This window comes from Spermophilus citellus, assembly GCF_964194105.1.
Source record: "Spermophilus citellus genome assembly, chromosome: 4".
In the NCBI taxonomy this organism is placed as follows: Eukaryota; Metazoa; Chordata; class Mammalia; order Rodentia; family Sciuridae; genus Spermophilus; species Spermophilus citellus.
In genome coordinates this window covers 154,045,292-154,061,401 of record NC_138185.1, presented here as the reverse complement: position 1 = coordinate 154,061,401, position 16,110 = coordinate 154,045,292, and the positions used below count along the sequence as shown (strand labels likewise).

Sequence of the window (16,110 nt, the reverse complement as noted above, 5' to 3'; positions counted from 1 at the left end):
GAAAAATAATTTAAAATTTACTTAATCTATAAAAAGAATTTTATAACACAAAGACTCAGAAATTTTGTAAGAATCTCACCACTTAGTAAATAAGTTTTCAATTCATATACCACAAAGAAAATCCTTACATTTTTAGTCTATAAGAAATCAAATATTTTTACCTTGTTTGGAAGTATATGTGTGCTGTGAAGATATATTGCTGCTACCAAGATGAGGATGTTCTGGTTTTACAGAATACTTTTCCACTGCTCTGGAAGGAAGCATGCTACCAGGCTGAAAACTATTAGTCTTTAATGCAGCACTAATAAAATGAGTCTAGAAAAAATAAAATTATTAATTTCAAATATCATTTAGTATGATGATAAAGTATATTGAGATTTCTTACTGGACTTGTAAACAATTTTATTACATTTATGAAACAATGAGAATATATTCCTAACACAGCAACTATCACTGCAGTAGTAACAGAAATACTATGGAAGGAGGGAGTAAAGACTGGGCTGTCTAACTACTCTGTGCTGTTAATCATTTTCTTTAACCATTCTAGCCTCAGTGCCTTCCTTTCTACCTCAGAAAGGGCTTAGAATCATGGAAGCAGCCTAAGAGAGGACCAATAAGGAAGGGCCCTAACTCTAGACCTCTACTTTCACCAAATAATTTAAAACCAAAGCATTTCATCTTTTAAATCCTGCAGTGTAAGACATCATTTGAAGTAAAGGTTAGAAAAAGGTTTGATAGTAAGCACTCAAATAAAAGCCATGCTTATGCTTAGTAGCAGCAACAGTATATGCATTTATATATAATGGGAATTAAAGTGACAACATTGTTTTCAGCCCCATTAATTTAAATACCTGAAATATATATTTTAACTAATGAAAATGATTTCAAAAGAGAGTTTTAAGTCAGATCAACAAGAGCTAAAATAGACATCATTTTATAGAATTCCTAAAAGTAGGTTGAGTTCCCTTTAAATAAATGAAATGGGACAGATAACTAATTTCATTTAAGCAGTTACTGAATGATTAATATATCTACTATGTCACCACAACTTCAACTTTCTCTGTTAAGTACAAGCTTTATACATAACACAACTGAGTTAGCAAAGATTCTGTCCTTCCAAAACCAGAGTCAATAAACTATGCATTTAGTTATGAAAGGATGGGCACTTACAACAAAGCAGGACCCTGTCCTTAAAAAATCAAGCTGGGCTGGAGGTGAAACTCAGTGGTAGAGCACTTGCCTAGCACACTGGAGGCCCTGGATTTAAGCCCCAGCAAAACATACAGAAACAGAAATCAAGAAATAAATGTGCTTTTCAAGTGTGTCATCTCCTTTTATTGTGAACAAAAAGAAAAGTCAAGAGAAAGGAAAAAAAATTTTTTCAGGCAAAGAACTCAAGGCTCAGAGAAGAAAGTTATTTATCTACTGTGTACTGGCATTCTGATCAAATCATTTCCAGCCTCTCTCTAGAAAATACGCTACATACGCAATTTTAGTCAGGCGTGAGTACTTACAAAAACTTGAATTTGTATGCCTATAGTCATTCCAATAAAATACTATCTTCACTCTCATGAAAAATGGTGGAATGAAATGGACATCATTATCCTAAGTACATGTATGAAGACACGAATGGTGTGACTCTACTTTGTGTACAACCAGAGAAATGAAAAATTGTGCTCTATATGTGTAATATGAATTGAAATGCATTCTGCTGTCATATATAACAAATTAGAATAAATAAATTAATTTTAAAAATCTCATGAAAAGCTCAAGATAAGCTTTGTAAAGAAGTCTTGACATTACTCTGTTAACAAAACCTGATGAGAACACACCAAAAAAAGAAAACTTAAAGACCAATATCCCTTAATGAATACAGATGTAAAAATCCTCAATAAAATACTTGCAAATCAAATTCAACAGCCTATCAAAAAGATCATATAGTCACGATAAAGTTGTTATTATTCCAGGGATATAAGGATGGTTTTCAACATATGCAAATCAATAAAATAATATATCACAAAAATAAAATGAAGGATAACAAAAATCACATATTCATTTCAAATCATCTCAAACACAGAAAGTATATTTGATAAAATTCAATACCCACTCATGGCAAAAGCTCTAAACAAATTAGATACAGAAGGATCATACCTCAACATAATAAAGGCTATGTACAACAAGCCCACAACCAAAATTACCTATGACCCAAAGAGATCTACAGATTCGGTGCAACCTCCATCTAAATATCAATCACATTTTTCATAAAACTAGAATAAACAATCCTAAAATTCATATGAAGCACAGAAAAAAATAAATAAACAAAGCTTCCTTAAACAAAAAGAGCAAAGCTAGAGGCATAATAATACCTGATTTCCAGATAAACTACAGAACCACAGTAATAAAAACAATATGGTATTGACATTAAAAAAAAAAATTGGAACAAACTTAAGAACCTATGCATCCAGAGCCAACTGATCCTCAACAAAAGGACCAAATGCATAACTAGAGAAAGGACAGCCTCTTTAATAAATGATGCTGGGAAAACTGGGTATCCATAAACAGCAGATATAGCTCAGTGGTAAAGCGCCACTAGTTCTAACCCAGTACAAAAAAAAAAAAAAAAAAAAAAAAATATATATATATATATATATATATATATATATATATATTATGATTCTCTGGATAGGTCTCTCAAAGCGTAGGAACAACAGCAAAACTTGACAAACAGAAGTTCATCAAGCTAAAAAGCTAATGCATAGCAAAGTAAATGATTAATGGAGTGAAGAGACAACCTTCAGAATGAGAGAAAATGTTTGCTAATTATTCCTCTGATAGAGGACTAATATCAAGAATATATAAAGAATTTTAAAAATTTAACAAAAAAATAAGTAATCCAATTAAAATGGGCAAATGATCTGAATAGACACTTCTCAAAAGAAAAATGTTTAACAAATATATGAAAAATTCTCAATAATATTACTCATCAGGGAAGTGGAAATCAAAACTACAATACCATCAGGGCTGGGGAGATAGCTCAGTTGGTAGAGTACTTGCCTTGCATGCACAAAGCCTTGGGTTCCATCCCCAGAATGGAAGGAAGGAAGGAAGGAAGGAAGGAAGGAAGGAAGGAAGGAAGGAAGAAATTTCATCTTAGCCATTTAAAATGGCTATTACCAAAAATTTTTTAAATGCTGGCAAGGATGTGGAGAAAATGGAATGCTAATATACGGACTGGTAGAAATGGAAATTAGGACAACTACTATAGAAAACAGGACACAGTTTCCTCAAAAAACTAAAATGAGAGCCGCGAGGTACCAGAGCGGGATTACAGCGAAGCGGATTCTGCAGGCTCCTGCCAGTGGCACACTGGCCGCGCTGAGTGCTGAATTCCAGCTTTGAAATACAGGAGAGAATCGGTCCAGTTCGATTCCCGACACCGGTCGGAACACGGAGGAGGACTGCAGCCGCCATCATGGAGAGCTGATGCAATCATCCCTGTTTTCTACTGATCTGGGCTCATTCAACTACAGAACAGGTCTAGATCTAGGCTGGTATTTGCCTGCGTCGCGCAGACAGATCGCTCAGGCTCGGGATTGGAAACTCTGAGGAGAATACTCTTCAGGCCTCACCCCTGGCAAGGCAAGGCGGGCGCCGGGCTTTGAGCGGCCAGATTCTAGTTCCCCGGGTTGCTTTGGCCCAGGGCGGGAGATCCTTCTTGGCCCGGGGCTAGGGAACCCGCGGCGACTGTGTCTTTGACCCTGCCCCTGTCTGAGCGTACACTGAGCTGGGAGAGGTTGGAGCTGCCAGGCTCCGGCTCCCGGGGCTGCCTGAGCCTGAGGCTGGGGTACCTTTGTGGAGCCTGCTCCGAGCAGAGTGTGGCAGGGATCGGAGAGGCTGGGTTCTGGCTGCTTGAGCCCAGGGCCGCGGAGCCTGCAGAGACCGCGAGCTGAGGCCAGCCACAAGTGAAACTTGCGACGAGGGGCAGCGGGACTCTGTCTCCTGGAACAGTTTTGACCCGGAGCTGGGGAGCCCGCGGGAAGTGCGTCTTAGACTCTGCTCCCAGGGGAGCGTGCACCGAGCAGGGAGAGTTTGGTGCGGCCAGGTTTGGGCACCGAGCAGGGCAGTCTGGTGCGGCCAGGCTTGGGCTCCCGGGGCGGGTTTGGCCTGGGATTGGGGAACCCGAGGCGGTAGCCCTGAGGAGCCTGCTCCTAGCAGAAAGTGGCGGGGATCAGAGAGACCGGCTCCTGGCTCCCGAAACGGCTCTGGCTCAGGGTTGGGGATCCTACAGGGACTGCTTCTTGGTCCGGGCCCTGCTGGGTGCTGCGGGGGCCTGGAGGGCAGAGTGGAGCTGCCTCCTGTGCCCAGAGCAGGCTAAGGGTCCCGCCGGTATGGTATCGCGACACCTCAACTGCAGCTGGGGCCGAGGAGAGTAGCCGCCCACGCCTGGAACAGGACCAGCGACCCGACGGCAGGGTAGCCAAGTCAACCCACTTGGAGTGGAGGCCGTGAAGAGCTGCCGTCTGACCCTGCAAGGTAGGCAGTCCTGCGTCCCACTGGCAGGTCAGGCTCGGCAGCCGGCCAGTGTGGTGGACGAGTAGCATCGAGGCAGTCACGTCACACTGGTTGGAGTGGGGGTTGAACAGAGCCGCCGCCAGCGTCCGGAAGGAGCCCAGAGACCCATTGGAGAGGCAGTTAGGTACCCCCACTGGGAATGGGGGTTGAGCAGAACTGCCGCCCAGGCCCGCAGGGTGGGCAGATCTGAGACCCACCGGCGGAACAGGCTTGGAGGCCGACCAGCGTGGTAGACACGTCACATCAATTGGAGTAGGGGTGGAGAAGAGCTGCTGCCCACGTCCGGATCAGGACCAACGATCCGAGGACGTGGTAGGAACGTCACTGCAATTGGAGTGGGGGCAGAGTAGAGCAGCCACCCGTGCCCGCAGGGCGGGCAGACCTACGACCAACCAGCGTAGTGGATAGATCACCCTGATTAGAGGAGGATCACAGCCACTACCCGCCCTACAAGAGAGATATCCCAAATATACAAGAGCAACATAAATAAACAGGGAGAAAAATTTCAAAAACACAACAGTTTCATGAAGCAGAAAGAAACGCAAGCAACATGAAAAGACAAGGAAAGAAAGGACCACAAGCAATGCAGGTCAACTCAACTCTAGAAGAGGTAATAGCTGCAACAGATGGAATGTCAGATAAAGAGTTCAGGATATACATGCTTCAGATGATCTGGAGTCTCAAGGAAGACATGAGACAGCAAAATCAGACAATGAAAGATCACTTTGACAAGGAACTACAGAAACAAATCCAGGAAGTAAAAGATCAATTTCACAGGGAGTTAGAAGTAATAAAAAACAAACAAATAGAAATCCTAGAAATGCAGGAAGCAATAAACCAACTTAAAACCTCAATTGACAATACTACCAACAGAATAGATCACTTAGAAGATAGAACATCAGACAATGAAGACAAAGTATTTCAACTTGAGAAGAACATAGACAGCTCAGCAAGACTGCTAAGAAACCATGAACAGAACATTCAAGAATTATGGGATAACATTAAAAGACCAAACTTAAGAGTCATTGGGATACAGGAGGGCACAGAGCTCCAAACCAGAGGAATGAACAATCTATTCAATGAAATAATACGAGAAAACTTCCCAGACTTGAAGAATGAAACAGAATCCCATATCCTAGAAGCCTACAGGACGCCAAAAGTGCAAAATCATAAGAGATCCACACCTAGACACATTATAATGAAGATGCCCAACATACAGAATAAGGAGAGAATTTTAAAAGCTACAAGAGAAAGAAAGCAGATTACATTTAGGGGCAAACCAATCAGGATAACAGCTGATCTCTCAACACAGACTCTGAAAGCTAGAAGATCCTGGAATAACATTTTTCAAACACTGAAAGAAAATGGGCTCCAACCAAGAATCGTGTATCCGGCGAAATTAAGCTTCAGGATGGAAGATGAAATTAAAACCTTTCACGATAAACAAAAGAATTCGCAGCTAGAAAACCATCCCTTCAAAAAATCCTTGGCAAAACATTACAGGAAGAGGAAACTGAAAATAACATTGAAAACCATCAGTGGGAGGTAGGACAGTAAAGGGGGGAAAGTAACCAAAGAGGAAAACTAATCAGGTTTAGTAACATAAATAAACAAATATGACTGGAGGAACAAACCAAATCTCAATAATAACCCTAAATGTTAATGGCTTAAACTCACCAATTAAGAGACACAGGCTAGTCGAATGGATCACAAAACAAGATCCAACAATATGTTGCCTACAGGAGACGCATTTGATAGGAAAAGATATACATAGACTGAAGGTGAAAGGATGGGAAAAATCATTCCACTCATATGGACTGCGGAAACAAGCAGGAGTGTCCATACTCATATCAAACAAAATAGATTTCAAGCCAAAGTTAATCAAAAAGGATAAAGAGGGACACTGCATACTGCTCAAGGGAACCATACACCAACAAGACATAACAATCATAAATATATATGCCCCAAACAATGGTGCAGCTACGTTCATCAAGCAAACTCTTCTCAAGTACAAGAGTCTAATAGACCACCATACAATAATCATGGGAGACTTCAACACACCTCTCTCACCACTGGACAGATCTTCCAAACAAAAGTTAAATAAGGAAACTATAGAACTCAACAACACAATTAACAACCTAGACTTAATTGACATATATAGAATATACCACCCAACATCAAGTAGTTACACATTTTTCTCAGCAGCACATGGATCCTTCACAAAAATAGATCATATATTATGTCACAGGACAACTCTTAGACAATATAAAGGAGTAGAAATAATACCATGCATCCTATCTGATCATAATGGAATGAAACTGAAAATCAACGATAAAAGAAGGAAGGAAAAATCATGCATCACGTGGAGAATGAACAATAGGTTACTGAATGATCAATGGGTCATAGAAGACATCAAGGAGGAAATTAAAAAATTCTTAGAGATAAATGAAAACACTGACACAACATATCGGAATCTATGGGACACATTGAAAGCAGTTTTAAGAGGAAAATTCATTGCTTGGAGCGCATTCCTTAAAAAAAGAAAAAACCAACAAATAAACGATCTCATATATCATCTCAAAATCCTAGAAAAAGAAGAGCAAAATAACAGCAAAAGAAGTAGAAGGCAAGAAATAATTAAAATCAGAGCTGAAATTAATGAAATTGAAACAAAAGAAACAATTGAAAAAATTGACAAAACCAAAAGTTGGTTCTTTGAAAAAATAAATAAAATTGACAGACCCTTAGCCATGCTAACGAAGAGAAGAAGAGAGAGAACCCAAATTACTAGCATACGGGATGAAAAAGGCAATATCACAACAGACACTTCAGAAATACAGAAGATAATCAGAAATTACTTTGAATCCTTATACTCCAATAAAATAGAAGATAGTGAAGGCATCGATAAATTTCTTAAGTCATATGATCTGCCCAGATTGAGTCAGGAAGATATAGACAACCTAAACAGACCAATAACAATAGAGGAAATAGAAGAAACCATCAAAAGACTACCAACTAAGAAAAGCCCAGGACCGGATGGGTATACAGCAGAATTTTACAAAACCTTTAAAGAGGAACTAACACCAATACTTTTCAAGTTATTTCAGGAAATAGAAAAAGAGGGAGAACTTCCAAATACATTCTACCAGGCCAACATCACCCTGATTCCTAAACCAGACAAAGACACTTCAAAGAAAGAAAACTACAGACCAATTTCTCTAATGAACCTAGATGCAAAAATCCTCAATAAAATTCTGGCGAATCGGATTCAAAAACATATCAAAAAAATTATACACCATGATCAAGTAGGATTCATCCCTGGGATGCAAGGCTGGTTCAATATACGGAAATCAATAAATGTTATTCACCACATCAATAGACTTAAAAATAAGAACCATATGATCATCTCGATAGATGCAGAAAAGGCATTCGACAAAGTACAGCATCCCTTTATGTTCAAAACTCTAGAAAAATTAGGGATAACAGGATCATACCTCAACATTGTTAAAGCAATCTATGATAAGCCACAGGCCAGCATCATTCTGAATGGAGAAAAATTGAAGGCATTCCCTCTAAGATCTGGTACAAGACAGGGATGCCCTCTCTCACCACTTCTGTTCAACATAGTCCTCGAAACACTGGCCAGAGCAATTAGACAGACGAAAGAAATTAAAGGCATAAAAATAGGAAAAGAAGAACTTAAATTATCACTATTTGCAGACGATATGATTCTATACCTAACAGACCCAAAAGGGTCTACAAAGAAACTATTAGAGTTAATAAATGAATTCAGCAAAGTGGCGGGATATAAAATCAACACGCATAAATCAAATGCATTCCTGTATATCAGCGACAAATCCTCTGAAACGGAAATGAGGACAACTACTCCATTCACAATATCCCCCCAAAAAATAAAATACCTGGGAATCAACCTAACAAAAGAGGTGAAAGACCTATACAATGAAAACTACAGAACCCTAAAAAGAGACATAGAAGAAGACCTCAGAAGATGGAAAAATATACCCTGCTCATGGATAGGCAGAACTAACATCATCAAAATGGCGATATTACCAAAAGTTCTCTATAAGTTCAATGCTATCCCAATCAAAATCCCAACAGCATTTCTTGTAGAAATAGATAAAACAATCAGGAAATTCATATGGAATAATAAAAGACCCAGAATAGCAAAAACAATGCTAAGCAGGAAGTGTGAATCAGGCGGTATAGCGATACCAGACTTCAAACTATACTACAGAGCAATAGTAACAAAAACAGCATGGTACTGGTACCAAAACAGGCGAGTGGACCAATGGTACAGAATAGAAGACACAGTAACCAATCCGCAAAACTACAACTATCTTATATTTGATAAAGGGGCTAAAAGCATGCAATGGAGGAAGGATAGCATCTTCAACAAATGGTGCTGGGAAAACTGGAAATCCATTTGCATCAAAATGAAACTGAATCTCTTTCTCTCGCCATGCACAAAAGTTAACTCAAAATGGATCAAGGAGCTCGATATTAAATCAGAGACACGGCGTCTGATAGAAGAAAAAGTCGGCTATGATCTACATACTGTGGGGTCAGGCCCAAAATTCCTCAATAGGACACCCATAGCGCAAGAGTTAACAACCAGAATCAACAAATGGGACTTACTCAAACTAAAAAGTTTTCTCTCAACAAAAGAAACAATAAGGGAGATAAACAGGGAGCCTACATCCTGGGAACAAATCTTTACCCCACACACTTCAGATAGAGCCCTAATATCCAGAGTATACAAAGAACTCAAAAAATTAGATAATAAGATAACAAATAACCCAATCAACAAATGGGCCAAGGACCTGAACAGACACTTCTTAGAGGAGGACATACAATCAATCAACAAGTACATGAAAAAATGCTCACCATCGCTAGCAGTCAGAGAAATGCAAATCAAAACCACCCTAAGATACCATCTCACTCCAGTAAGATTGGCAGCCATTAAGAAGTCCAACAACAACAAGTGCTGGCGAGGATGCGGGGAAATGGGTACACTTGTTCATTGTTGGTGGGACTGCAAAATGGTGCAGCCAATTTGGAAAGCAGTATGGAGATTCCTTGGAAAGCTGGGAATGGAACCACCATTTGACCCAGCTATTCCCCTACTCGGTCTATTCCCTAAAGACCTAACAAGAGCATGCTACAGGGACACTGCTATATCGATGTTCATAGCAGCACAATTCACGATAGCAAGATTGTGGAACCAACCTAGAAGCCCTTCAATAGATGAATGGATTAAAAAAATGTGGCATTTATACACAATGGAGTATTACTCTGCAATAAGAAATGACAAAATCATAGAATTTGGAGGGAAATGGATGGCATTAGAGCAGATTATGCTAAGTGAAGCTAGCCAATCCTTAAAAAACAAATGTCAAATGTCTGCTTTGATATAAAGGGAGTAACCAAGGACAGGGTAGAGACGAAGAGCTGGAGAAGAAGAATAACATTAAACAGGGATGATAGGCGGGAGGGAAAGTGAGAGTTAAGGGAAATTGCATGGAATTGGAAGGTGAGCCTCAGGGTTATACACAATTACATATAAGAGGAAAGGAGGAGTAGGAGGAAAATTATAGAAGTGGAAGAAACGATTTATAGTAGAGGGGATGGAGAGAGAGAAGGGGAGGGGAGGGGAGGGGAGGGGTGAGGGGACAGTGGAGAATGGGATAGACAGCAGAATACATCAGTCACTAGAAAGGCAATTTGTAAATCAATGGAAATGTAACTGATGTGACACAGCAATCTGTATACGGGGTAAAAATGGGAGTTCATAACACACTCGAATCAATCTGTGAAATATGGTATATTAAGAACTATGTAATGTTTTGAACAACCAACAATAAAATAATAAAAAAAAAAAAAACTAAAATGAAAACTACCATATGCTCTAGCTATCCCACTCTTGGCTATATATCGAAAAGAAATGAAGTCAGCATTCAAAAGAAATTCCCGCATGCCCATGTTTTTTGCAGTACTATTCACAACAGTCAACATATGGAACCAGCCTAGATGCCTGTTTAACAGATGAATAAATGAAGAAAACACAGTGTATGTGTGTGTGTGTGTGTGTATGTATATATATATATATATATATATATATATATATATATATATATACATACACACACACACACAAAGGAATATTATTTAACCATAAAGAAAAATGAAATCCTGTCATTTGCAAATAAATGGATTGAATGGGAGGACTGGGGATATAGCTAAATAAGCCGGACACAGAAAGACAAATATCACATGTTCTCTCTCATATGTGGAAATTAGGAAAAAAAATTACCTGAAAGAAGACGGATTACTAAGGACTGAGAAAAGTACATGTTGGGGTGGGGAAAGGGACAGTTAGAGGATGGATGGACCTGATCAATAAAAGATGTCTGGAAACATGACAGTGAATCCCATTAATTTGTACAATTAATATGTCATAGTAATTACAAAAAATTAAATTTTAAAAATTGTAGCACTTTAATCTTCACTTTGTGAAACTATATTAAGATCTAATAAACTTATTTTTGTACTTTCTTCTGAATGTTCTAACTTAATATAATTTTTTTGAGTTCTAAAATTGTGCATTAACCAGGAAAAAAAGTAATATACAGGGCTGGGGATGTGGCTCAAGTGGTAGCGCGCTCGCCTGGCATGCGTGCGGCCCAGGTTCGATCCTCAGCACCACATACCAACAAAGATGTTGTGTCCGCCGAGAACTAAAAAATAAATATTAAAAATTCTCTCTCTCTCTCTCCTCTCACTCTATCTTTAAAAAAAAAAATAAATGTGATTCTTATTAAAAAAAAAAAAAAGTAATATACAATGGCATCCACTCTTTTTTTTAAAACATGGTGTCATTTTTTTAATATCATTATTTTGTTTATTTATTTTTATGTGGTGCTGGGGATAGAACCCAATGCCTCACACATGCTAGGCAAGCACTCTACCACTGAGCCATAACCCCAGCCCCAATGGCATTCACTCTTTAAAAAAAAAATAAAGCTTGAGGATTGAACAGTATTCCAAGACTTGGAAATTCCAAACGAAACAAGTAACTGTGTACTCAGCTCTTTGAGAAGATAATTCTTCTTTCTGTAATAAGCCAGAACCTCATATTCAAAAGACATTAAAAATTGTCATTCTTGAGGAGATCCAAGATGGCAGGGCTGAGGGAGGCAGCATTCTGCATAGCTCTGTGATGTGGGATTCAAGTAGTGAGAATACAGCTTCTCTGCCAATGATATTATCACTCCCCACCCTCCCAGGAAGCACCCTGCCCATCTAGGGCTCCAGGCCTCAGCATCTGAGTAGGTCTCCCAACTACTCACCTACGCAGGACTACTGGATACCCAAGTGAGACCAGAGGTCGACAGCAGAACCCGCAAAGAACTTTTGGCCACTCATTCAAGCAGAAATCATGGACAAAGCCCCCACAGAGGACACCCAGCAGGGTAGGAACTCCAACTGCCACCCCTGTGTGGACCCTGATCTAACAATGGGGATCACCGGGTTGCCCCCATCTTGGGACTCTACAGCAGCAGACATAGTCCCCTATGTGCACTAGCCTGTCTGCACCTGGAACTTCATACAGGCTCTGAAGTCAGCCGACACTGCAAGTCACAGAGCAAAGGGAGGTATTATTACACTAAAGGAAAAACTAATCAAAGGAGAAAGCAAGTCAAGTTGGGTAACTTTAACACACCTCTTTCAAAAATAAACAAAAATGGCTGGAAACACAAATCATGTCTTAATAATAACCCTGAATGTTAATGGCCAAAACTCACCAATCAAAAACCACAGAATAACAGATTGGATTAAAAAAAAAAAAAGACCCAACAATATGCTATCTCCCAAAGACTCATCTCATAGGAAAAGACATCCACAAACTGAAGGTAAAAGGTTGGGAAAAATCATACCACTCACATATGGAATGCGAAAGCAAGCAGGGGTTTCCATATTCATATCAAATAAAGTAGACTTCAAGCCAAAGTTAATCAAAAGGGATAAAAAAGGATATTTCATATTCCTTAAGGAAACCACTCATCAACAAGACATAATAATAACAAATTTATAGGCCCCAAACAATGTACGTCTACGTTCATCAAACATACTCTTCTCAGGTTCGAGAGTCAATGGACCACAATAATTTTGGGTAACTTTAACATACCTCTTTCATGACTGAATAGATCTTCCAAACAAAAGCTGAAAAAGAAACTAGAGAACTCAAAAATACAATCAATAACTTAGACTTAACTGACATATACAGAATATTTCATCCTTCGATAAATGAATATACTTTCTTCTCTGCAACCCATGGATCCCTCTCTAAAATGTCCATATATTATACCACAAAGCAACTCTTAGCAAATGCAAAAAAGTGGAGATACTACCCTGCATTTGATCAGATCAGAATGAAATAAAATTAGAAATCAATGATAAGATAAAAAAATAAAAGCGACTCCAACACCTGAAGACTAAATAATATGCTACTGAATGAACAATGGGTTACAAAAGACATCAAGGAAGAGATTAAGAGATTCTTGGGGCAGGGGATGTGGCTCAAGTGGTAGCGGGCTCGCCTGGCATGCGTGCGGCCCGGGTTCGATCCTCAGCACCACATACAAACAAAGATGTTGTGTCCGCCGAAAACTAAAAAATAAATATTAAAATTCTCAAAAAAAAAAAAGAGATTCTTAGAGGTGAATGAGAACACAGATAACAACGCATCAAAATCTCTGGGACACTATTAAGGTATTTAGTACTAAGAGGAAAGTTCATTGCATGGAGTTCATTCCTTAAAAGAAGAAAAAGTCAACAAATAAATGACCTAACATTACACCTCAGAGTGCTAGAAAAAGAACAAATCAACACCAAAAACAGTAGAAGACAGGAAATACTTAAAATCAGAGCTGAAATCAATGAAATTGAAACAAAAGAAACAACTGAAAAAATTGACAAAAAAAAGTTGGTTCTTTGAAAAAATAAATAAAATTGACAGACCCTTAGTCATGCTAACGAAGAGGAGAGAGAAAACTCAAATTACTAACATACGTGATGAAAAAGGAAATATCACAATAGACACTACAAAAATACAGAAGATACTTAGAAATTATTTTGAAAACTTGTACTCCCATAAAATAGAAAATATCGAAGGCACTGACAAATTTCTAGAGTCTCATGATTTGCCCAAATTGAATCAGGATGATATACACACACAATTTAAACAGTGATGAAATAAAAGACACCATCAGAATCCTACTAACCAAGAAAAGCCCAGGACCAGATGGATACACAGCCAAGTTCTATAACACCTTTAAAGAAGAATACCAATACTCTTCAATTTATTTCAGGAAGGAGCACTTCCAAACTCATTTTATGAGGCCAATGTCATGCTGATTCCAAAACCAGGCAAAGACACATTAAAGAAAAAAAAACTTCAAACCAATATCTCTAAAGAACATAGATGCAAAAATTCTCAATGAAATTTTGGCAAATCAAATACAAAAACATAAAAAAAAGAAAAAAAATCTAAACAAAAAAAAATGCAAAAACATATCAAAAACATAGTGCAACACAATCAAGTGGGGTTCATCCGGGGATGCAAGGTTGGTTCAACATATGGAAATCAATCAATGTAATTCATCACATCAATAGACTTAAAGATAAGAATCATATGATCATCTCAATAGATGCAGAAAAAGCATTCAACAAAATACAGCTCCCCTTCATGTTCAAAACACTAGAAAAACTAGGGATAACTGGAACATGTCTCAACATTATAAAAGCTATCTATGCTAAGCCCCAGGCCAACATCATTCTAAATAGAGAAAAATTGAAAGCATTCCCTCTAAACACTGAAACAAGACAGGGATGCCCTCTTTCACCACTTCTTTTTTTTAATGTTTATTTTTTAATTATATGTGGACAAAATGTCTTCATTTTTGTTTTTTATGTGGTTCTAAGGATCAAACCCAGAGTCTCACACATGGTAGGCGAGCTCTCTATCCCTGAGCCACAACCCCAGCCCCTCTTTTACCACTTCTATTTAACATAGTTCTTGAAACACTGGCCAGAGCAATTAGACGAAAGAAATTAAAGGGATACACATAGGAAAAAGAAGAACTCAAATTAGCACTATTTGCTGACAATATGATTCTATACCTAGAAGACCTAAAAAATTTCACCAGAAAAGTTCTACAACTAGTAAATGAATTCAGGGAAGTAGCAGGATACAAAAGCAATACCCATAAATCAAAGGCATTTCTGTATATCAGTGACAAATCCTCTGAAAGAGAAACTAGGAAAACTACCCCATTTACAATAGACTCAATAAAACAAAATACTTGGGAATCAACCTAACAAAAGAGGTGAAAGACCTCTACAATGAAAACTACCAAATGCTAAAGAAAAAAAACTGAAGAAAACCTCAGAAGATGGAAAGATCTTTCTTGAGTTCCTGGATATGCAGAATTAATATTGTCAAAATGACCACACTACCAAAAGCACTATACAGATTTAATGCAATACCAATCAAAATCCCAATGACACTCCTCATAGAAATAGAAAAACAGTCACGAAATTCATCTGGAAAAATAAAAGACCCAGAATAACTAAAGCAATCCTTAGCAAGAATAGTGAAGCAGGTGGCATCATTATACCAGACCTTAAACTGTACTACAGAGCAATAGTAACAAAAACAGCATGGTTTTGGCACCAACCTAGACTGGTAGACCAAAGGCACAGAATTGAGGACACTGAGACTAACCCACAAAATTATAATTATCTTATATTAGACAAAAGCACCAAAAAACATAATTGGAGAAAAGATAGCCTCTTCAATAAATGGTGCTGGGAAAACTAGAAATACATATGCAACAAAATGAAATTAAACCTCTATCTCTCACCATGCACAAAACTCAACTCAAAGTGGATCAAGGACCTAGGAATTAGATTGAAGATCCTGCACCTAATAGAAGACAAAGGAGGCCCAAATCTTCAACATGTCAGATTAGGCCCCGACTTCCTTAACAAGACTCCTATAGCATCAGAAATAAAAAATCAAGAATCAACAAGTGGGATAAATTCAAACTGAAAAGCTTCTTCTCAGCAAAAGAAACAATCAGGGAGGTGAAAAGAGAGCCTACAGCTTGGGAGCAAATTTTTACCATATGCACATCAGATACAGCACTAATCTCTGGGATATTATAGAGACACAAAAAACTTAACACCAAAAAAAAAAAAAAAAAAAAAACAAATAACCCAATCAATAAATGGGCCAAGGAAGTGAACATACACTTCTCAGAAGGTGATATAAAATCAATCAACAAATATATGAAAAAATGTTCAACATCTCTAGCTATTAGAGAAATGCAAATCAAAACTACTCTTTCATCTCACTCCAATCAGAATGGCAGCTATTAAGAATACAAACAACAATAAGTGTTGGCGAGGATGTGGGGAAAAAGGCACACTCATACGTTGCTGGTGAGACTGCAAAAT

General features: G+C 38.4%; 1 protein-coding gene across 7 annotated transcripts in view; it reads right to left on the bottom strand.

Moving 5' to 3' along the window:
• Positions 1–16,110, bottom strand: part of KIAA0586 — a 139,489-nt gene that overhangs the window by 104,095 nt on the left and 19,284 nt on the right. For all 7 annotated transcript variants that reach the window (XM_081289316.1, XM_081289314.1, XM_081289312.1 and 4 more), the window contains exon 8: positions 162–315. In XM_081289316.1, the coding sequence (XP_081145442.1) occupies positions 162–315 (154 nt within the window). The remainder of the gene's footprint in view (positions 1–161; positions 316–16,110) is intronic.